This window comes from Genypterus blacodes, unplaced genomic scaffold (assembly GCF_046128005.1).
Source record: "Genypterus blacodes isolate CSIRO-AG114 ecotype Tasmania unplaced genomic scaffold, CSIRO-AGI_Gbla_v1 ptg000105l_1, whole genome shotgun sequence".
Classification (NCBI taxonomy): domain Eukaryota; kingdom Metazoa; phylum Chordata; class Actinopteri; order Ophidiiformes; family Ophidiidae; genus Genypterus; species Genypterus blacodes.
In genome coordinates, this window is record NW_027466909.1 from 3,020,543 (window position 1) to 3,044,612 (window position 24,070).

The 24,070-nt window shown below is 44.7% G+C and overlaps 3 protein-coding genes across 6 annotated transcripts in view; 2 read left to right on the forward strand and 1 right to left on the reverse strand.

The window, feature by feature from the left end:
* wdpcp (WD repeat containing planar cell polarity effector) overlaps window positions 1-1,476 on the reverse strand; it is a 49,241-nt gene extending 47,765 nt beyond the window's left edge. The window contains exons 1-2 of one of the 2 annotated variants that reach the window (XM_076160475.1): window positions 1,182-1,476; window positions 496-624 (exon numbers count right to left, since the gene is read on the reverse strand). The gene's annotated coding sequence lies outside the window, so the exon portion shown is untranslated. The remainder of the gene's footprint in view (window positions 1-495; window positions 625-1,181) is intronic. The other variant, XM_076160474.1, reaches the window with a different exon arrangement.
* Window positions 1,477-1,627: 151 nt separating this feature from the next.
* mdh1ab (malate dehydrogenase 1Ab, NAD (soluble)) lies at window positions 1,628-6,420 on the forward strand. Its single transcript, XM_076160478.1, has 9 exons — window positions 1,628-1,715; window positions 2,194-2,292; window positions 2,718-2,814; window positions 4,573-4,748; window positions 4,875-4,997; window positions 5,093-5,269; window positions 5,446-5,559; window positions 5,722-5,811; window positions 6,025-6,420. The coding sequence occupies exons 1-9, from the start codon at window positions 1,713-1,715 to the stop codon at window positions 6,145-6,147; spliced, it is 1,002 nt and encodes a 333-aa protein (XP_076016593.1). The 5' UTR covers window positions 1,628-1,712; the 3' UTR covers window positions 6,148-6,420.
* A 961-nt stretch (window positions 6,421-7,381) lies between these two features.
* ugp2b (UDP-glucose pyrophosphorylase 2b) lies at window positions 7,382-24,039 on the forward strand. 3 transcript variants are annotated; one of them, XR_012964617.1, is made up of 11 exons: window positions 8,072-8,573; window positions 10,848-10,975; window positions 11,723-11,830; window positions 16,217-16,402; window positions 18,971-19,104; window positions 20,228-20,525; window positions 20,608-20,805; window positions 21,433-21,675; window positions 21,770-21,874; window positions 22,289-23,126; window positions 23,169-24,039. XR_012964617.1 is itself a non-coding variant. In XM_076160477.1 (10 exons), the coding sequence occupies exons 2-10, from the start codon at window positions 10,877-10,879 to the stop codon at window positions 22,394-22,396; spliced, it is 1,479 nt and encodes a 492-aa protein (XP_076016592.1). In that variant the 5' UTR covers window positions 7,382-7,655; window positions 10,848-10,876; the 3' UTR covers window positions 22,397-24,039. The 3 variants fall into 3 exon arrangements, 2 of the variants coding, with proteins under 2 accessions (XP_076016592.1, XP_076016591.1); XM_076160477.1 differs by lacking the exon at window positions 8,072-8,573 and adding an exon at window positions 7,382-7,655 and having other exon boundaries at window positions 22,289-24,039; XM_076160476.1 differs by having other exon boundaries at window positions 22,289-24,039.
* The last annotated feature ends 31 nt before the right edge of the window (window positions 24,040-24,070 follow it).

The following is a 24,070-nucleotide window of genomic DNA, read 5'->3' on the forward strand; positions in this document are numbered from 1 at the left end:
TGTCACTGGCAGATGGGGGCACACAAAGCAAGGCCAGTTTTGGCTTTAGAGGCTGAATTGATGATGGGTCATTTTGTGCCATTAGTTTTAGAAACAGAAAATGGAAACAGGTCAAATGTATTCAATGGTCTTCTAACTCAATTGGAACAGTTAATAAGCTAAGAAATATGCAACACTGAACTATAAAGCAGTGATTTCAAGAGTAGGTGCAGTATTTGAACATTCTGACATCACAGTAATCAAATCATCCTAGGTGCTCACATTCGAATACGTCCTAAGATCATGAGGAAATCTTCATATTTGACACATCTTCAAATTATGATGTGGTAATTGTAGTAGACTATCTATTTAGGCATATTTAGAAATATAGCTTTAACATCATCAGCATCTAGAACATGTCAGCCTATACTGAAATAAAACTGGTCCCAACACGCTTAAAGATGTGGATGGAAATAACCTTTTGAAAACAAAACATTTCTGAAATGATGTTCCTACCATTTGCCACAGGGACAGATCTTCCACCAGTTTAGGCTCCAAAGCACGAGGCCACAGTCTGAGGGCAGCCAGATGAAACCCCATCTCCTGGGCTCTTTGTCAAAGTCTTGTAATGAGGCTGTAATGAGGCTGTGAAATATTGATGACCAACTCAACTAACACTGGGGAGGAGGGGGGGGTCTCAATCCAAAAGGAGATAGGAGACAGACACACTACATGGATAAACAACTGTGCAAACAAAAGGACGACAAAATCTACAAATAGATTTTGTGAGGCATGAAATAAATGGATTACATGTCCAGAGTAATCAGATTGATTAGATTTTATAGCAATTGAACAGGAGATGTAAAGGTGCAAGTGGAGCAGTTTGTATTCTAAGACGATATTCGAATGTTAAATTAAGAGTACGTAAATGATTTAAAACAAACATCTGACAAGGTAGACTAAAACCATAACACCTCGCATTATCGCCACTCTGCAGCCTTGACATAACTTCTGCTAACACACAGACTCATAAACAGAGAAAGAGCAGCAGCTTTAATATATCAATGATTTGAGATGGAAAAGTTCTCTTAGTTGCAGAAACCATCTGTGGCTATCTGGCGTTAGCTAACGAGCCTGTTAATAACACTGACCAAACTAACTATTCAACCATATTTAACCAAGTATTTATAAATGTAGGTTACCTCATAGAGACAGGACTTCTCCCTCCTGACTTAAAGCCGTGGATGTAGCAGAGGCGTCAGTTAGGGTCAACTGAGTCCAGGCAGCGTTCATGTAGACAGGTTACACATGTTGTCTTTACCTCGTTTGCCTCGTTAGCAGGTACGCTAAGCTAACCATTAACTGCACTGGCGGGGCTACTTTACAGGTTGCTACGCAACTATAAGCGACTAAGGCAGTGGTTTACGGAGCTAAGCTAACCGGTTAACGTTAGCGCACTGATGTAGCAAAGTCGCTAGCAGCTCTGTTCAAAAAGAGTAGTTGTCAGTGCTGTGTGTGTCACACCAGTGTTTTAAAATGTCAAACGGGAAACTTGCAATTAATTGTTTGTTTATTTAGGTAAACGGTGCAGTTCGAATTGAAAAACTACATTTACCCACAAGCCCCGGGTGCCGTTTGACATTTCCAAGTGTCGCGATATTACGAAGGATTATATACTCGTGATATCCGGCACACACGCGAAGTGGAAGAGCTGTCCGAGCTGTCGTGCAAAAATGGTGAGTTCAGCCGACATAATGTTAAGTCGTAACTTTCTTCCGTTTCTCTTCTTTCAGATTTGTACTGCAGAAAACTAGTAGATCCGCATAGTTTATTCAAAATTAAATCAAGGTCGTCAGAGGTCACTGCATTCAGTTTCTTGTTCAGGCTCGTTGAATGACGCAATGTAACGAACCACCAAAGTAGACTCCGGTTTCATTCATGTGACACTTTGTGGCTGCATACTTCTGGTACTTTACACATTTGAGTGAGAGGAGTTAAATGAATGATACACCGTACTACTACATACTTTAAATAGATATTTCCTGATTTGTTATGTAATGGAGTCTACTTTTGAACTAACCCCCTGCATTGATAAATCCTGTAGACAAGAATAGACATGCAGCACACGTGATCCCCAGTTGATGTGTGGTTATATGTTATCATGGTGAGATGAAATTGAACTCTAACTGCAGTGTTCTTTGCCTCGTGTTGTAGTCTGAGCCTATCAGAGTCCTGGTCACCGGCGCCGCTGGGCAGATTGCCTATTCTCTGTTGTTCAGCATTGCCAAGGGAGATGTGTTTGGCAAAGATCAGGTAAAGTGTTTACTCTTGGTCGCATAACACAATCGGATGCATTATCTCATTAGACCATGATCAGAGCAGTGTCACAAGACATGCAATGGAGCCTGACAGGCCCCCAGAACATACCTACAGAGAATCTGGGGGGGACACTTCACACAGCTGATCACATTGCACATACATGCACCCAACAGGAGCCAGGATCGTCCATTAGAGTTCATGGAAACGATCCTGTACCAAGAATCTTGGCCCAACCTTTACCCCACGTGATTCACTTGGCACACTCAGTGGCTCAGCCTGTCGTATTGTGGATTCAGCTGAGTCCTTCATTGTCATGTCCGCCAACATGCCATTTTGTCATTATGATCATTTGGTTTTTCGTTCTTACTCATCTCATACCTTTCATCCCAACCCTTGCTTTGCCGTTTTCACTCCACCAGCCAATCATCCTGCTCCTTTTGGACATAACGCCCATGTTGCCAGTACTGGAGGGCGTTGTCATGGAGCTCCAGGATTGCGCCCTTCCACTTCTGAGAGGTAATGCTTCAGGGTGGACAGATATGTGATACAGTTATAGTACATTAACATATTTATTTGTATGCTTGGGCGTAGCTACCAACTGTACTCTGTGTAGTTTGTATAGATTTAAACAAACCCCTCCCCCATTTCCATGAACACATACAGATTTTGCATGTGTGGCCCAGAAAGACAGAATCCCTGCTGTCATTCTGGGAGCATTAGTGTAACGTTCTACTAATAGTTTATAATATATTTTGAGGTAAGAGTGTAGCGGTCAGTTCCAGCTATAGAGAAAAACATCTAATACTCAGCATACAGGCTTGGACAATAGATTGTTGGTCTTTGTCTCCTGCCTGTCGCTGCTTTCATGGCTCTAGTCGTGAGGCACCATTATGTGGCATCTCCATTGTGACCTGGAATTTCTCCCTTAAAATGCTGCTGTTCTTTGCTTTGTTCAGACAGGGCCCATGAGAGGCCTCTGTATGAACCAACTGAGCTCCATGCACTGAGATGGGCCTAACCCTATACCGGTCCCATAAGGGATGTATATGGGGAAAATCCATTTGTAGAGTTTGTGATTGTACATGTGTTGGAAAGAATGAGAAACTCTTCATGATGTTTTGTTTCAAGTCCAAAGATAATGAAAGCTGTTACATTGTGACTGAGGAATTGTCCAGCATGTGGACAGATGAGACCTGGTTGTCAGTTCCCGAATGCAGTTTGGTTCAGTTATTTTAAGAGCATCTGAATGAATTATTTACTTTAACCTGCATTTAATCAGGAACTGAAGTTGAGAACACAATCTTTACACCAAGTATTGGGTTCCTTTCTACATTAGAGTGATGACTTGCAGAGAACATCTTTATCTAAGGGAACATTTCAAGTTTACCTTACAAAATAAAGGCATGAAAGAACAAAAATTCCATATGTTGAGTAAAGTCGTCAAATTCATGGAACCATGCGCGACGATCCATTTCTTGTATAAACGTTGAGCAGGAGACCTGTAGGGAATTGACAAAGTACATGGTTTGAAAATTGAACCTTGTCAACACCACTAGTCAACATTGTTGGTGTCAGGTGTCAAACGCAAGGCCCGCGGGCCAAATCTGGCCCGCCACGTCATTTTATGTGGCCCGCGAGAGCAAAGAGCTTTTGCGCGTACATTGCCCATACCCACAACGCATGTCAATTCTGTGACCCACCCGCGAAGTCACGGCATTCCGCCATTAAAATGCAGCGTTTCCACTTAAGCGTTAGATCAGCGCTAAACAAAGGTGATTTTCCGAGGATGGATTCTCTGATAAGCTATTGCGGTGCACGATGGGAAGAGGAGCAATACAAATAAGTATCGCCTTAGGCAAATGAATGAGGCCATACTTCTTCATATCGCAGCCGGAGAATGAGCGCCCAGATAACATTAGTGCTCCATATATTTGTATCCTTATCTGTTGTTTGTTTTTATCGGCGCCTCTTCACAGTTTGCGCTGATCAGCTGATCGGATGCATCGTCAGCTTGGGAACCACTGACTTAAGAAATTTCAGGTGGTTTAAATGTTTTGTAAAAAGATAATTAAATAAAAGTACATTTGCAATATTAACCTGTACTTCTTTGCACTAAAACAAAGGGAAGTTGTCCATTTACATCCATTTATAGGTTATTATGCTATGATTGTACTAATCCGGCCTACTTGAATCTAAATTCGGCCGAATGTGGGCCCAAACTAAAATGAGTTTGACACCCCTCGTATTAAATCCATCGCCTTCCTGTTTCTACAGAGATCATCGCCACTGACCAGGAGCAGGTGGCCTTCAAGGACCTTGATGCAGCCATCTTGGTGGGCTCAATGCCCAGAAGAGAGGGCATGGAGAGGAAGGACCTGCTCAAGGCCAATGTGAACATCTTCAAGAGTCAGGGAAAGGCCCTGGAGAAGTATGCCAGGAAGACTGTCAAGGTAATAGCACAGGATGTGTTGGTTTATGGTGAGGTTACGAGTTAAAATTGAGAAAGTGTCAATGAAAAGTGAACTGTATCTGTTACATTGTACTGTAATTGTTTGTAATGAAATCATCTCTTTCAGGTCCTGGTTGTGGGAAACCCTGCCAACACCAACTGTCTGATTGCAGCCAAGTCTGCTCCCTCCATCCCCAAAGAGAACTTCTCCTGCCTCACCCGTCTGGATCACAACAGAGCTCGCTCTCAGGTGTGTATATGTGTGTGTCGGTGTCGCTTTAGCTCTTCTTTTCTATTTATAAGCCTACATACGCTCAACTTAAAAAAACAAATGTCTCGCTGTAGGTGGCGATGCGCTGTGGCGTTCCTGCTACTCATGTGAAGAACGTGATCATCTGGGGCAACCACTCCTCCACTCAGTACCCGGACGTGCACCACTGTTTGGTCAACCTGTCCGGTGGTGACCTGGCCTGCTTCGAAGCTGTCAAGGATGATCTCTGGCTCAAAGGAGATTTCATTTCAGTGAGTTGTACAAGATTCACTGTGATACATTAGTCTGTGAAATGCCCTTGAGGATGATAATTTTGGCTACATGAACAAGAAATGCAGATTGATTTGTGTGCTGTGCTCTCATTCCCGCTGGCTACAATACATTCCCACATTCCACCTTTGTAACAATCTGTGTCTCTGTTTTGCAGACAGTGCAGCAAAGAGGTGCTGCAGTCATTAAGGCCAGGAAACTGTCCAGCGCCATGTCTGCAGCCAAGGCCATCTGTGACCACATGAGGGACATCTGGTGCGGCACCCCCGAGGTAAACACCAAGCACAGACCCCATGGCAACACATTGCAGTGATGGACTGATGAAGAATATACTCTGGACCACTTTGGCAAAAAATACTAATATAAGCAGTATCACATTCCCACTTTTAATCTGGAATGCAGTTGTAACCAGTTTCTCCTCCTCTTTGTTTAGGGTGAATTCATTTCTATGGGTGTCTACTCCACTGGCAACTCCTATGGTGTCCCAGCTGACCTCATCTACTCATTCCCTGTCCAGATCAAGGTGAGCTCGTATGATCACTGATGACAACTGATATGATTTGTCTGCTATCAGAAAGTTATATTGGTGTACATATGGAAGTTTAGGTGTCCTCTCTCCATGCAAAATATTGAATTCATTTCTGAAAGATTGAGTTCAGTAATGATTAGAAAATTGGTTGGACCTTTTGTCCAAAAGTGCAAAACTTTAGAAAAATTAAACCTTACTCTTCCTCAGGACAAGAGCTGGACGATTGTGGGTGGCCTGTCCATCAACGACTTCTCCAGAGGCAAGATGGATGCCACAGCCACAGAGTTGATGGAGGAGAGGGACACCGCTGTGTCCTTCCTAGTAGACTGACTAGACCCTGCAGGGCCACCCAACCAGCATTTAGAGTGCCCCAATCCTCCAGATGCACGCCTGTGATTACACACTCCGACTCCGCTGCAGTGGTCTATGTGTATTTGTGTGTGTTACATGTTCATTATAAAGGGTCATTACATTTGTTAAAAACGGTTTTCACACAGGTTGTTTCTTGAGAAATATTGGGGATTGTTACATGTAGCTAACAATGCACTAAGTCTACAGTCACTGAAGAGGAACAAAGTTGAATCAATAAAAGGTTTAACATTGTCCAGATAGTGTTTGCTTTTGTAGATGGGTGTTAAATTTGTTTTTTGTTTACTAAGCGGAATAAAGGCAAAGTCTGGGAAAACTACTAAATGGGTACGATCTTTATTTGGCGGCCATACTTTTAGATTTATTAGTTGTTCAGCCTAATGATTAGATAAAAACAACAACATATAAATGCAATAGAAATGCGACTGACAGACAGCTGTGAAATCAATAACGATATGATGCAATGTAATAACAAACAATCAATTGAAGATATACACCATTAAATCCAATATTGAGCCTAAGTGACGCCCTGCATAAGAGCAGGAGAAAAGCTGAGTTCATGACAGTAGCGCGCCTCTACCACATGGGGGCAGTGTCGTACCAACATTTTATTCCTATAGGCAAAATTCATACCCTCCAGACATTCCTCTCTGTGGAATGCTGCAAATCTACCTTCAAACTGCACAGACGCCACTGGGATTGTTTTTAAAGACTTGGATTTATTTACATATACTTCAGGAAATGTCGGTTGTCGCCGGTATGAAAGCTTTTATGCCTCCGTTATAAGGATTATTAAATGTTTTAATGGATTTCTCTGTTAAAATACACAATATGAACAAAAACTGGATTACATATATTCTAGAATTGCCTCGAAGTTCCAATCTCAATCTACATTTACATTCATATGAAGTTACTAAGCGATAGAATATATACTCGCATCAAAAATACAGAGATAAAAAAATGAATAAGAATCCTTTGTTTTATACTTATTCATTCAGAAACGTCATTACCATCTTGTGTGTATTAATGTCATATTACATATTTTTAGGGAATTAAGAATCCGGACTGTTCATCAACCAGGAACTATAATGACCCACAGTCTTTAACGTTGCAAAATCCTATTGGTCGCCTCATTACGTCATGGCCGAAACGAATTCTGATTGGCTGCCGCACTCGCGCATTCTTCCCATTTGCTTTCGCCCGGAATGGCACTCTAATGTTAGGTTTCTTCAAAAAAAAACAACTCACCCCCTTTTTGTCAAGTTTTTGCGGTTTTAAGCTTTTTAACCCGTTGTGATTTTGATCGCGAGGCTCTAGGGACACAGAAGCCCGATGTGTTAGACTGAAAACCCGGGGAAGATAATCAAACGTTAGTCCGTATTCTGCTTCGGGATCGCTGTGGTCATTAACACCCGCTGGACCAGGCCGACCCCGACGACTTTCCCCTTTGCCAGCATCCTACAAGCACAGTAAGGAAACCTCCCCTAAATATCTACGATACGACACATCAACCGCGATGTTCTGATGATATGTTTTGGTGTCATACACAGCCATCACATCGCGTTCCGGTGTTATTGTAACATTGGCGGTGGGCTACCTATTACATAAGAGCTTAATCGATCGAAAATGTTGCTGTTACAGTATGGTGTACCTGAACGCGTCGCCGTCTATCGTCATTCATTCGTTCGTTCCTTCATTCATTCATTTCCGCAGTAGAGTTTCTCAATCGGACATCATATGATGCGTAGATGCAAGAGCCGGCGTGCATCTCAGCTGTTTGATGATTGATCAGCGTCGGACACTGTGGCGTTTAAATAGTAAAACAAGGGGCGGTAGGTGTGTGTGTGTGTGTGTGTGTGTGTGTGTGTTTGTGTGTGTGTGTGTGTGTGTGTGTGTGAGAGAGGGGGGAAGGAACATGACCAGGAGTTGGGAGCCACAAGCAGGGTTGTGACGTGGTTCTTAGGAAAAAGAGGCAGAGCCATATCCAGCAGTAAAACCGGACTTCACAGGATTCGCCTATATGCCTGGACAACATCTGGCTGCGGTCCAGACCCATAACCGTGGAGGATATGAGGCCGTGCTGGACACTTTCTGCTCATTCGAGGGGATGATCGGGACCGAACGTTCTGTTATCTGAAGCAGAAGGAATGTTCTTGCTCTGTACTCCTCCTTGAATGAGAGACTAATTGGCTTTTAGGGCCACTTAAGGAAACTTTTTCCCCTGGTCTTCCTCTTTGGGATTCACCATTCATGCTGTGTTGCGGATCCCCTTTGAAGTCTTAACTTTGCTCTGTTTGGATTCATCTTGTTTCTATTCTGTTAACTGTGTGTGAAGCTGAGCCAGCAGTCACAAGTTGATAGTGGGATCATGGCTCTTTATGTGGAAGGTGAGTGAAAGTGATGGTGTGTAGTGGAGGGGCAGACGTGGCTTTTAACCTTAGGCTGGCTAAATCTCAGTCATGTGCTGCTTTAAAGGGACATTTCACAGCTGTAGGACCATTACAAGGGGGGTTTAAAGGGACATTCCAGTCTTATTTAATATATGTTAACCCATTTTCACACTTGGGCTGTTTGTGAGGTGTCTTTGTTTTATTTTTGTCAAAGTGTCCTTGTTGTGTGTTAACAGTTTCCTGCTCTGTTTCATTCTGATTATAGTCTCTGACCTGAAAGATGAAAGATTCAGTTATATAACAAACAAAAGGAAAGAAGGATTTGACTGACAGGTCTTAGATTGTGGATTTTCCCACCTGCATGTGAACACATCATGGCAGCAGACTTTTCAAATCAGTTTGTGGTTAAATCAGAATAAGTGATCTTGATCTTGAAAGTGTTATACGATCCTTATAAGAAAGACTCATTCAGGAACTCCGATCAAAGTCCTCCAGTTTATTTCCCCGTTTGATTTAATCGCTGTGGACTTTTAATTCATTGGCCACATCTGCTGTTTGTATTTGATCTTAAATCTCCTATTACATGCCTCACCCTGTCCCACTGTTAATTAAATGCCACATGGGTGTGTTAACAGCTTCTTCTCATTCTCTCATCTCTCAATCTCATTCATTTGCTACCTGCTTGATGTTAATTTGGGCCTCTGATAGATATTATGGGCACAGAAGGTTTCCATAATTCATCAACGTCAATTGACAAGTAATCACGTCATTAGACCACATCACAGAGGAAGTATAGGTCTTATTGTATAGGAAATGTGATTATCTGCTTTAAAATCCTAATTGAATGAAAGGCTGGAGGTCGTTTCATTCCAAGGTGATGCAGGCTTGTGGCTGTGACATTTGTCTTGTTCAGGTGCACCATAGAGGAAAGTAATGGAGTTGTCAGTCTGCCAGAACCTGTCAATCATTTTTCCACTAAGCTTTAACCCACCAAACTCACTGTTCTACTCAGAGTGAAACCTGCCCGGAGGAAATGGACGTGTTAAGCCTGTTTGATCTGGTTCTCTGGGTCACTTCTTGGTTCTCTGTCGCTCAATCACATTCTTCTTCCATCTCTCATTTGGTTTACTCCGACTGCCAGGGTTCGGGATTCACAGCATTCCTCTTTAATCATTTCAATGACTTCATACTAGAGTTACACACTTGAAGCTACCTCTTTAATTCTGTAATCCTACTCTTGAAAACAAGCACAGCTTTCTACAACAGCTGGGATCCTAATGACCTTTGGTTCCTGCCCAGAGTTTTGTCAGGAAGTCTGTGCACATGTTCAGGTGATTCACTACTTCCTTCAATCTGGCATTTTATTAAGAGATCACCTTCTAAAACCTCAACAAGCTTAACTCGTCGATCCAGTTTGATCAACATTTTTACTTAGACAGGCCAGACAGACATCAGATTTATGCTGTGACACGTTCATTAGCTGAACTCCGCAACTGCTGCTGATATTTGGACAATGGGACTATAAGAGATCACAAGTGTTTGGTTTACAGCCACAATTACACATCTGCTGACATCGTTTAATGTGATGCTCAGGTGTTTATTGCTCACACACACACACGCTCGCCACAACCAGACAAGCGAGCATCTATTCTTTTAATTTGCCAGTTTCAAATTTCCTTTATTATTCATATATGTATATTATACTTTGGTAAAGTTCCTCTTATTAGCCTCAGATGCTTGTGGTGATTATAGGAATAGAGATTCTTAGTGGAGGCTTGTTAGTGTGTTCTGGAACTTCACACATTCACACCCCAGGTCTCATGTTTCTGTATAAAAGCAAAGATAAGCTGGAGGGCATAGTTTACCTGCCACATCTGTACATTGAACCCATGACATCATCATCATTGCACTTACACAGAGCTCCTCCCATGTTGCTCTTTGTCTTAATTACTCCCTCACACACGTACACACTCTGGTGTCACTCACTTTCTTCTTTCACGTGGATTAGATTTGTGTCATTCCTGTCAATGTTGGAGTTTTCTCTCTGACAGACACTGAACACCACTGGACCCTCATCCAGGCTTCAGTGTCTTTATTGCTTAGTGGTTTGCATTATCTCCTGGAGTGTGTGGGGTCATGTTGCACCATAATCGATGTCATGATGTCATGATGTTGTGAATTTTTCCGGCCCTACTACAGATTCTGTTGCTTTATTTTGGAAAAGCGTAATGTGTTTTGAGTCTCTTTCCGTTGCCATGTGTCCCTGTCCAGGTCTGTGTAAAGGAGTACCCAAAGGAGGGATGGCTCAGTTCCAGACGATGATGCGACAGCAGCTGGAGAGCTCCATGCACACTGAGCTGGAACAACTGCTGGAGACTACCACAGAGGCTGAGAAAGAGGTAGATAGTCTAATCTCTATCTCTCTCTGTCTCTCTCTGTCTCTCTCTGTCTCTGTCTGTCTGTCTGTCTGTCTGTCTGTCTGTCTGTCTGTCTGTCTGTGTCTCTGTCTGTCTCTCTCTCTATCTTCCATAGACCAACTAGGGGGGGAAACACAAATGTGACACATACTGTAGTCTAGTGCCAATGAGGGTCCCACCTACATGCTTACACACACACGCAAGCACGCGTATCTTAAAATGAGTTATGAAGCGTGTGTTCCCGTTTTATCAGCCACAATCGCAATATGTTGGGGCTGGAGTAGACATCTTGATGACAGGATCAAATGAAACGTGAAGATAGTGTAGTAGTAATAATAATGAGTTCTGAATACTAATTATATTGCCTTGTAGATTGTGGTTAAGGCTGTGTGTGTGTGTGTGTGTGTGCAGTAACATCACTGTTCATCTTTTAAAGTACACCAGCCTTGCTGACTCAGTTGATTAGTCACTTTATTTAAACGGAAAGTTTCGATGTGTTCTCTCACACGTTGTGGCCGAGAAGCGCCTCAGAGCCGAACGTTCCCATCTTGAGCACACACACACACACACACACACACACACACACACACACACACACACACACACACACACACACAAACACACACACCACCCCTGTGTGGTAAGATGCAGATAGGGGACGCAGACATTGTGAAATAGCCTTTGTGTGGGTTTAAGCAAAGCTAAAGATGAGAACCTTGTGTTTTTCAGGTGTCCAAGAAAGACTTTGAGGGGTTCAAGAATCTTTTCCACAGATTTCTGCAGGTGAAGGGGCCATCAGTGGAGTGGATCAAGATACAGAGACCACCTGAAGACTCGGTGAGGACCCTTTTCTATGTTGATAATTATGTAGGGAATCGCACACAAGCAAAAAAGAACATTGTTGCCACCGTCCACACGACGCACTGAGGAATCTCCCAAACTGCCATTAAAGTGATCTACTTAAACATTCCAGCTGTTGTTATAGACACAGTAGTTCCCTTTAAGCATTCATAACAAAACCCAGCTTTTCATGAGTTCATTGGTGCTGCTGGTCGGTTCCTCTCGACAGTCACGAGTGTGTCTCCGAGTTAACTGGGGCAGGATTTCCCTTTTCTTTCTGCAAAGCGCTTTTTGTTCGTAGGCTGTCCTTAGTTTTTCAGGCCCTGGGGACGTGTCCTCTGCCCTCCTCAGGTTTCTAACTTTCTGGGTTGTCGTGTTTCGTGTCTGCATCTAAAGTTTAGGATTCCAGTTCAAGTTAAAAGTGCAAACGTCTCTGATTTTCTCCTTTAGTTTAAAAGCGCATTCTCAGGGGGGTAGGATCTCTGAGGATCTCTGAGGCGTTTGGTGTCAGAATGTTGATGAGACCTCGCTGGAGTTTAATTGAAGTTACAACACGCTCAAGTCCACAAACAAAAACTTCATATCTGCTGAAAGAAGATAAAAAGATTAGGCCGCTCCTTCATTATTTCCTGATCAGGCTGAAGAGTGAAGATTGGAAATTCCCTTGCAGATTGTCTGATAATACAAAGAGTCTGCTGGTTCAGAGGCTTGTTCACAGTCACTCTAGTATACAGGTACAGCAAAATGTACCCTGGACTCAGTGTGACTGGAGGCTTGGTTATCATTCAGCTGTAGTCTCCAAAGCCGCCTCACTCTAATGGTTTGCTTTACACTGAGGGCTAAATTTAGCAACGATAACAAAGCTCTTAAGTCACCGTCTGAAAGCAGAAGGTATCACATGAACATATGACCTTAAAAACGTCCAGAAATAAACGTATATACAGCGCAAATGCCTCGATTCTACTCCTACGTCCTTTGGAAGTTCGGAACTTGGTGTCTGAAGGTGTTCCTCACATCGAGCACAGGTAGTCTCGTCACGTATGGCGCCGTTGAGGAGGGAAACTTCTAATCACTCTAATCACTCGCCGAAGGAATCAGCTCTGACACAGGCTAAACAAGTTTCATTGCCCGTTGGAATGTTTCCATCTCATAAGGGAAATGAATCTCAGGGTCAGTCTGTCTTTGCAAAGTGGAGTCTCACTATCAGCTGGGTCAGTGCTGCAGAGGGTGCACATCGTTATTTTGGGTTTTAAGTCGTTTCCTCATTTCCTTCCTCAGTCGCCGGTCTGCCTGTGGACACTTACTACACACACACACACACACACACACACACACACACACACACACACACACACACACACACACACACAGGTAAAGCCTGGCCGTTCCCTCTGCCCTTGAAAGATGAGTCCCTAGCTTGAACCAAGACATTGATTGATGAGATAAAGAAAAGAGAGAGAGAGATCTAAGACGGAGAGGACGAGGAAATGAGTTAGGTGTGAGAAGGGGGCGTGGCTTATTGCAAACTGCATGATGCAAACGCTGAGCAATGTGAGGATGATGATGACGCCGAGAGGGGACGTGTGATACGGATGAAGACAGAAACGACGGGCGGGAAAGTGAGGAGGGGAAGATTCATCCTTCAATTCAAGCAGAACGTTGCGAGTAAGGCTCTGCTCAGACGTTCCTGCTTCAACACGGCTTCAACACTTTCAGCGAGGAATGTCGGGTAATAAAACGGAGGATAAGAATGTAAACGAACCGGAATACGAGTTTTACCTCAGCTGAACTTTACTCAGCTGGGAAGGCCAATGATGAATGTGCACACAAGAGCTGGATTGTTAATGATTAATGATTTCCCAACAACAAAAAATCTATATTTGTTGAAGAAAATAAAGAAATAAGACAGGTCGATGCTAGTTGAGGCCGTTAGCGTGTTTGTCCTCGTCTTCTTCAGGTCTGAGGATGTGTCGTAAACTGAACTGAACTGGCCCTCCAGTGTGTTCAGGCACAAACACACTGACCTTTCCTTGACCTCCAGCATTATCAGCTTCTCTCAGGCACGTTGCAGGAGATACAAACTGGAATTGAACAGACTCTTGTCAAGTCCATTGGACGTGACAAGGCCTTTCTGTGCCTGCAAACAAACGGTCCAATCTCTTTGTCCTCGTGATCGCTCGGGCCTACGACACCCCGGCAGCGACACATGGCAACAATCGGGGTCAGTCGACACACAACACACACAGCTGAGTTCCATAAGAGAGTTTTCATTCCAAAAGTATTCAAACTAATGATACCTTTTGGAAAACAGAAACTTTCGCCGTTAATGTGTTCTGATGGATCGATAGATGCGTCGCCAGCTTCACTGGCTTCACTTCCACATCGCAGTCTGGCAAGTCTAGATCAAAGTGAAAGCTAAATTCACTTCTTTGAATGTGTCACAGAGCAGAACAGCTGAAGTGTCTGTGTGTGTGTGTGTTCCGCAAGAGATGTGATGAAGAGGAGGAGGCAATTTTCTGCATTGTTGCGACACAAACACAAACACAACATTGTACGCGTCCACGGTATTTATGGTTTTGTTGTCGAGTGCGTATGAATACATTTATCCACTGTGAGAAAGATGTGTGTGTGTGTGTGTGTGTGTGTGTGTGTGTGTGTGTGTGTGTGTGTGTGTGTGTGTGTGTGTGTGTGTGTGTGTGTGTGTGTGTGTGGATATTTGCTCACTGCATCTTCACCACATTCACACAGTGCTGAGCAGCGTGTTGCGCAACCCGTGTTGTACTTCCACACTGGCATTGAGGTTTCAATAGAAAGACATCACAGTGATTAATATGTGTCCTAATAGTTCCGGGAAAAGAAGTTATAAAAGTAGTTTTGGGTGAAAGAATCTGCTCACACACACACACACGCACACACACACACACATACAGAATGGGAGAGAAATCCACATCTTTAGTGTCCAGAAAGGAAAATGAACATCTGGGTGTGGATGCTTTTCCCCTCCAGGGGTTCAGGGGTAGAATGGGGATCGTGTTTCTCTCTCTCCACACACTCACACACACAGCACACACCACACACACACACACATACATACCACACACACACCCAAACTGGTTTTTGACACAGGGTTTATTCATAACGAATGAAGACTTAATTAACTCAAGCTTTACATCAGCAACAGATGACATCAGTGTATCTCACAGACTAGTTTCCGATACTCGCAGGCGGATGCATGGGTCAACACTGTAATACTGAGTTTTATGGCTGTTTGAGCGCTTTTGGTGCGACTAGATGAAGGTTTTTACAAGCTGTTATGATCCTGAAACATCTTTTTGTCCTCCAGCACAGTCGCTCTTGAAAGGGCAGCGAGGGAGAGCGACAGCTGGTTTAGGTTGTTTGTATGTGTAACCTCAGACTTGGGTCGTGTCAGTGTGTGTGTGTGTGCATGTGCGTGTGCGTGTGCGTGTGCGTGTGCGTGTGCGTGTGCGTGTGCGTGTGTGTGAGCGTCTGTTTACATCAGGACGTCTGCTCTGTGTCCACTGATAGATAATTCAGTGACTGTACACTTTGAGCAGGGGAGCACCTCGGGGCCTTTTTATTTCCTCACACACACACACACACACACACACACACACACACACACACACACACACACACACACATACACACAAGTTAATCGCTGATGTATTCCATAGCTGGACTCGCTCACACATACAATAATTCCCAAACTCAGCGTAACATCTGGTCAGGATTTGCTGTCCTGCACGCTTCAGCTCATTGTTTGAATTTTGAACTTGAGTAGTTAAAATTCCACGTGAAAGATTGAAACTTTCTTCCAGCTGAATGACGCAAAAGAAACTCAGCAGCAGCAGAACGACTCGACCCGTCAATCAGTCTGAAAATGAGCCTTTAATCATGGCAATTGAAAGAAAAAAAAAAAAAGTTATGTGGTTTGAGGAGGTTTGTGTCCTTGTTTTCCCCCTCTGCTCCTTCAGTGTGTGTGTGTGTGTGTGTGTGTGTGTGTGTGTGTGTGTGTGGAAAAAAACCCCAAAAAGTCAATACATAATGTGTGAATAATGCTGATGTGACAGCTGTTGTATTGAATGTGTAATGTGATTTTGCGCTCACACACCCACACCCACACAAACAACACACACCACACACACCCCAGCGATTTCTGCTGCCTGGCCAACATAAGTGCTGAAGGCTCCTTTTAAAGGAGCTGCGTTGTGCAGTCAGCTCAGTTCATCATCTGCATCACTCCCACAGTTCCTTTCAATTGGAAACATTACGTCCTCCTGATACACACACACACATACTGTACATGTCATCATGGTCCCATTGTGTAACTTGTCCTGTGTGTCCCTCTGTGTTGTGCTCCAGATCCAGCCCTACGATAAGATCGCCGCCCGGGGCCTGCCGGACAACGTGGCCCACAGCCTGAACAAGCTGGTGGTGGTGAAGCTGAACGGAGGTCTGGGCACCAGCATGGGGTGTAAAGGTCCCAAGAGCCTGATCAGCGTCCGCAACGAGAACACCTTCCTGGACCTCACCGTGCAGCAGATCGAGGTGAAGCTCACTTAAACACTGAAGGGACTTCACTGTCCTATTGATCGATCCTCACTCAAAAACAATACATTGACCCACTTCTGCTCTCGTGCAGCAGCACACAGAGTGAAAACAGGCAAATTTCACTAGCGTCTCTTTAAGGCCCTCGGCTAAAAAAACCCAACTTTTTCTGATGGAGTTCATTCCAGTCCACCAGTCACCAAATAAACAAGAATGAGGAAAAATCTCATCATAGGTTTGAGGTTTTAAAGAAATCCTTTTACTGCCCTAATTCCACTGTAAATCAAAGTTTTCCTGTGTAACCTTAACGACCTTGTGTTGCGTTGTAGGGAAGCGTGTGACCTTGTTGCAGACTCCTTATTTGCAAGTATGCAAACGTCTCATGAGCAGATTGAAGGAGGAAACACGGTGCAGTTTGGAGCACTCCTTCTTTGTTACGCTTAATCTAAGAAATATGCTCAACATGCCACCTCAAGACGTTCTGTTCTTATGGCAACAGGGTAGATACAATACAATGCAAAATAAATGTTTGGCAATGAAAGACTAATTAAAAAGTCTTTGCTTTAGTTTTGCTTACAAACTGGCATTTCCCCCCAAACAAGATCGACTTCACAAGTTGACTTCTGCTATGTTGACACAAAGCTCTGTGCGGCTCACACACACGTGGCCCTGGAGCCATGGCCTCGCTCAGAGGTGCGGAGCAGAGATTGGGAATGCGGCCGCGAAGCATCATGACGTCACCGTGACGTCAGAGTGGGCGGGGCCGAGGTGACGCACAGGCCGAGTGGGAAGTGATGTGTCGTCTGTGGTAACGCAACATCTGCTCGGCATCATACGAGCTGCTGGCCTCATAACAGGGTGTGCTCCGGCTAGAATGTTCCGGGGTTAAGGAATTTCGTAACTCGTAACTCCTCTCTTCCCACAGGAGGGAAAGTTGGAGTGGATGGGGGGAAACAGGGGGGAAACGCAGCGTCAGTGTCACTCTGCCTGACTGAGGACTGCAAATTACAAGCATATGTCTGCTCCTCTGCATCCATGCTGAATGTATACATTCCATCAGGCACTGGCTTCTATTACGCTCTGGTGTGTGTGTGTGTGTGTGTGTGTTGCTGGGGGGCTACGGGTCTTTTTGAAAGGACCTCAGTGTTTTATCTTGGGGGGGAGTTGTAGTGAAAGAGGATCTATTGGTTTGCAGGCGGGCAGGCAGGTCTGAGGGACTGGTTAGGAAACAGAGACGGCAGTGTGCTGGAGGAGAGGAGTGTGTGTGTGCGTGTGTGTGCGTGTCTGTGTGCGTGTCTGTGTGTGTGAGTGTGTGTGTGAGAGATATGTGGAGGTGCGGTAACTTTATCAAGATATAGAACTTATGCCAAAGTCCCCACATGAACAGGTTAACAGATGACAGGAAACTACAACCTTCAGCTAACACACACACACAGACACACATACACACACACACACCGGCTTGATTTTGTCCCGTGTCCTGGCTGAAAGTGTGTGTGTGAAGCATGAGTGTGTGTATACTTTGGCTGAGGAGAATATGTGTTTTTTTTCATAACAGTCTCGTGGGACGGCTCTCTCTCTCTCTCTCTCTCTCTCTCTCTCTCTCTCTTCCTCTCTCTCTCTCTCTCTCTCTCTCCTCTCTCTCTCTCTCTCTCTCTCTCTCTCTCTCCTCTCTCTCTCTCTCTCTCTCTCTCTCTCTCTCTCTCCAGCACACTGAGCTCTGTGTCCCAGTCACGGCTCCATTTTATGCTCTGGCTCTGGTCAGATTACCTCCAGTGAATCATCCCGTTTTCTTTTTAAAAAAAGCGAGAAAATGGATCCCGTCTCCTGTCCCCCCCCCGCCACTCACGCCGCCGCCGCCACGCCGCCGCCTCACCTCTACTTTGGCCCGCCTCCATTTCTATACACACTGCACATCTGTCCGCTGGTTTTCCTGGGACGGCGCCACCTGGCTGTGGAGGACGACGGCGCTCACCTGTAGAATGAGTGTCTGTCAAACGACATTCGTGTGTTCGTGTGTGTGTGTGTGTGTGTGCAGACACGAATGTCGGTTGTGTAAATCATCTCCACTCTTTCATCAAAATCAGCAATTGTGCTGAACGTTGTGTGTCAACAGCTTACAAGGTGGCGAAGTATTTGTGTGCGCCGCCGCACTTCTGACGAATTTTGCACGGCTGACTGACTGATGTCCCGGACACTCAGGCTCAAACTCTGTCCTGATCCTTTCTCTCCCCATATTGACTCTGTCACGCACGCCTGACAGAGCCAACCGTTATGTATAAAGCCGCATTGAAATATGAGGAGGTAAATAACGCGGATGAGGATGAGGATGAGGATGAGGATGAGGATGAGGATGTGTGTGCATATTTGCCAAACAGACCGACTAAACACACTCTAGTCAGTCTAAACACAGAGATCAGAGTGTCCTCGCTGCTTTGACTCCCATGTCTCTGGGCAGAAGATGGGAGTTTGATGTACACACACTAAGTGAATAGGATGTTAGAGATGTGATATGATGTCATTACGCATGAGTGAAACCAATTCCTTTGACTTGTTTTCCTCCCCCAGCACTTGAACAAGACGTACAACACAGACGTGCCTCTGGTCCTCATGAACTCCTTCAACACGGACGAGGACACCAAGAAGATCCTGCAGAAATACACACACCACCGTGTCAAGATACACACTTTCAACCAGAGCAGGTTTGTGTAGCTTCACACTCGACGACGTCGACTCGTGTCTGCGGTGCGTTCGGTGTATTTTTAAACGTCTCTTGTTTCTGCCGTGGCTATTATTAATTACCCATCATGCATCGTTGTTCGCAGGCTTTGTTACCGTCTTCTGCGAAATACCTACATAAGCGAGGTCGTTCGTACTTCAGTTCAAGCTAAATATAGCCGAGCAACTGTGCCACAGGAATAGTGAAGTGAGATGAGTCGGTGGTTTTTGTTTGGCCGTTTTTGTTACGAAAGTCTTTTGCACCGCGCTGCTCCTTTGGACACACTAGTCGTCGTTAATTATTGAATGGCGCTCGGCTCGGTCGTGTTAATATTTAATTGGCTTTACTGAGATGCAAAGTATCATAGAAAATGCCCCTAAAACGGCCCCAGGGAGTGAGTGTGAGTGTGTGTGTGTGTGTGTGTGTGTGTGTGTGTGTGTGTGTGTGTGGTAGCATCTACAGATTTAGGTTTCAGGCTATTTGAGAGTTATTTCAGACTCAAAACAGAATCCACACCGATTCAAGTCTGGTCAAGTTGATCCAGGGACGTGAAACCTGTTTGTGGCTGTAAAGCAGAGGTCAAACTTTGCTCTATGACATAATGCATTCCGTGAAGCCCTTTGAAGTCTGTGCGCTAACAAACCACTCGTCCACCTGGAAAGCCGTCTTCCGTCAGAACAATCGCACGGACTTAATCCTCTGTTTAAAGACATCAAAGCCATCCCTCCCTCCCCCCTCTCTCTCTCTCTCTCTCTCTCTCTATGCTGGTGTGTGTGTGTGTGTGTGGGGGGGGGGGGGGGGGGGGGGTCCCTCTCTGAAACCCTTTGATCAGATTCAGGCACATAGAAACAACAGCTTGGACTTTGGCTCGTTGCCTCACCAGCGCTCTAGGAAACACTAGTTGTACAAGTTCCATACAATACAATGATGTAACCACAAGTCAGAGTCATCTTCACATTCATCACTATAGGCCCTGTCATTTTCAAATACTATCATAGCAAGAGAGATGGTATTTAGGACGTCAAGCTATGATTTCTATAAGAGTAAACCTCTTCAACGACTGAGTTTGATTGCATGGTCTGATTACCATGTCCTGCTCTCTCCAGATACCCTCGCATCAACAAAGAGTCCCTCCTGCCAGTGGCCACAAACATGGGCATGAGCGGGCAGAACTCGGAGGGCTGGTACCCACCGGGACACGGCGACATCTACGCCAGCTTCTACAACTCGGGCCTGCTGGACCAGATGATGGCCGAGGGCAAAGAGTACATCTTCGTCTCCAACATCGACAACCTGGGAGCCACCGTGGACCTGCACATCCTGCACCACCTGGTCAGCCAGCCCAACGGCAAGCGCTGCGAGTTCGTCATGGAGGTGACGGACAAGACGCGCGCCGACGTCAAGGTATGTGTGGATCGTCTTTGGTCTTTAAGGAGAGAGGGAAAGAGAAAAGAGAGCCGCTGCTGAGTTCAGATCTCATTTTCAGGGCGGCACCCTGATCCAGTATGAAGGTAAACTGCGTCTGCTGGAGATCGCCCAGGTGCCCAAGGCCCATGTGGATGAATTCAAGTCTGTCTCAAAGTTCAAGATCTTCAACACCAACAACCTGTGGCTCTCTCTGTCTGCCATCAAGAGGTTGCAGGAACAGAATGCAATGGACATGGAGATCATAGTCAACCCCAAGGTGAGCGGCTGAATGAATCCTGCCTAACCTGAATCTTTATTTCCTGGTTTAGGCAGCCAAGGTGACATGACAGCTGGAGGAAACGAGCGGAATGACACCGGTAGTAAATCAAATAAACCCAAACAAAAGGTTTACTGTTTTGAAGTAAACCTGCAATATCCATCCTGAGGTGCAGGCGAGCCCTTAATATAAGCCGCCAGCTTGTTTCCGTCTGTCACCAGACTCTTATCACCCATCCCACTTGTGGCATGTAGATAAAGCGCCTCTGAATAAAACATTCCTCAGGAAAACAAACCCTGCCTCTCTGCTAGTGTGTGTCGCTGCTTCCTGCTGGCCCAGCCAGGCTCCGGTTTCCTGGATATTTGTTTTCCTCTTATGTGAATGTCTGTGCATACAGAAGAAGAAACAGGGTGGGATGAGTTCCAGCCCAAACTGGTTTTTGGTCCGTTTGTGTACAGTATGATTGATCTGGACAAACATAATAAATGATTATAAGGTCAAGTTGAGGTGAATTCTCTGTTTGCCATTTAGTTTTTGTAGTGTTGTGGGTTTTCCTGCCTCCTCTTGTGCATCGTTACCACATTCAGATCTCAACTCGTTTTCTTCTCTCTTCCCGTCGGCGCCCAGACGCTGGACGGCGGGCAGAATGTGATCCAGCTGGAGACGGCGGTAGGCGCCGCCATCAAGAGCTTTGACCACGCCCTGGGCATCAACGTGCCTCGCAGCCGCTTCCTGCCAGTCAAGACCTCGTCTGACCTGCTGCTGGTCATGTCCAACCTGTACAGCCTGGAGGCCGGCTCGCTCACCATGAGCCCCAAGAGAGAGTTCCCAACAACGCCACACGTCAAACTGGGCAGCTCCTTCACTCAGGTAGAGCAGCTTTTGAAAGATCACTGTGCAGACTGTGGGCAGCAGACTTCTCCCTAACACCTGTCTGTCTGTCTGTCTATCTGTCTGTCTGTAGGTGCAGGAGTACCTGACCCGCTTTGAGAGTATCCCTGACATGCTGGAGCTCGATCACCTGACAGTGTCTGGAGACGTCACCTTTGGGAAAAACGTTTCGCTCAAGGTACACATGATTCATTCAACTCATTACTGTTGTCCTGTTCATCAACCATTGCTCTTTTTTTTAATCACTTGCGAGTATTTGAAATGATTTTAACCTTTATTAAATTAAATTAATATTTTAGTCCCATGTCTACGAAACGTTTAAGTGCAGTATTTATGTCTTTGTAGCTTCAGATGCTGGAGGTGGAGTAACAGTGCAGAGACAAAGCCTTTAATCGCTCAGTGACTGACCTGTCCTTTGTATATTAATTATAATCCTGCAGGATTATAATCAGATTTCAACCCACGGGTACATTTTAACACAGATGAAGTTTCAAAATAGGACAGCCTAATTGCGGCCCAGCTGTCGGAGCGTAATTCAATTTTGGCTCCCAATTTAAGTTCATGCTAAACCCACTTTTCTTCCTCCTCACAGGGAACAGTCATCATCATAGCTAACCATGGAGATCGGATCGACATTCCCGCCGGCTCCATGCTGGAAAACAAAATTGTGTCCGGCAACCTCCGCATCCTGGATCACTGAGGCCTTTTACAACCCCGTGCATCCTCATCATTTGTTGGCTTTACCTCAGTCACAGCGACATCCTGCACGTCGTCTTTACACTGACAGATGTGGTTTTCTCTCGAGGCCGCATGTGATTGCATGTGCAGTGCTGCACTAAATGCCCAACACTAAGAAGTAGCTGCGTGTGTTTTCACTGGGCAACAGGCAGAGTTCAACAACAAGCAGAAGTCAGTCACAGGGCTGCAGCCATGGTTTAAAGGTTCAGGCTTGTAGCTGGGATATACTGCCATCTACAGGCCATTCACCCTACACGCATGCAACTGTGGAGAATTGTTCTGTTTCACCTGCAAGAACAAATGTGATTGCCCCATCATTTTTGCCCTCAGTGAGCACTGCACTACACTGCACTGCTAATGCAATCACACAGTGTAATGACTTCAGGTGGCTGAGATATGGAAGAATTTTATTCATGTATTTAAACAATTCAGGGTTCCACATGGTTCCACAATTCAGCTCTTACAATACAGCCCCAAATTAAACAAACTTATGTGGCGTTGAGTTACGTTTTGCTGAACAAAGTGTACGGACGACGCACAAGCTGATTTGTTTTTAATTTGGAAGGCTTCTGTCATCTCTGCTTACTATGTTTACTGTGTAATGGTACGCTATCACTGTGCTTTTATTACTTCTAGGTGTTGTTGTTGTTGTTGTTGTTGTGTAAATGAATCAAAGAATGTGAAGACAATTTGTGAAACGTGACAGTGTTGTGAGGGGGCTGTTTGGATGAAAGGTGAAAAGGAAAGGTGTTATTATCACCAAAACTCCTATAAAATATTCTTGAACGTCCAAATGATCCAAAATGCAGCTACAAGGTTTTGACAGGGCAACAAAAACAATATATAATAGATTTGTGGAACCATGTAGAAACTGAAACTGTACTGAAGTTTACGCAGAAAAAAAACAAGATAAAATAATAATAATGATTGCTAACATTCTTCCAGAGCATCGACAACTGTGACTTATAGCACTGTATGGTCATTATAGAGAACACATTTTAATTGGATACATGGTGTATAAACAGTATCCATCCAGAATTTGACTGAGCAACTGAGATAAGCATGTGCCATAGAGGAATCCAATCACGGCACTTGTGTCCATGTCATACCTGAACACTCTTTGTTCTTCTGTCCTCTTTGAGTTCTTGTCTGTCTCGATCCTGATCCATCGAAGCCTTAATGGATCATCCCAACATGAAGTCTGAAGCTGTGCATGTGAAGAAGAAAAAAAAACATATTTGTGCATTATATTTGTTTTGATTTGTTACTTTCCTTCCATTTTTACTTCCAGATCTTTATGGTTACCTGTCATCTCTGTCCATCACTTCATTCGGTCTCAGCTCTTCTCAGAAAGAAGGACATTGAAGTTCAGTATTGTCTGCAGTGTTCTGTTTTACACGTGTTCAAATTTCAGCCTCTGTTGTGACATAGTACACATTTGTTAAACATGTACAAAAAAATGTTTCGGTGTGAGAATACTTGGGACGGGTTCCATGTGTGCCGACCAGGAGCCTGAAAGCAATAAGTGTTGATCTGTGACAGCAAAGGAGGTCTCAGTCCAGCCCGGTTCTGTCCCCTCAGAGCTGAATAAAGTGCAATATCAAATACCGAGTCTGTGTTTGCTAGATTTCAAGTG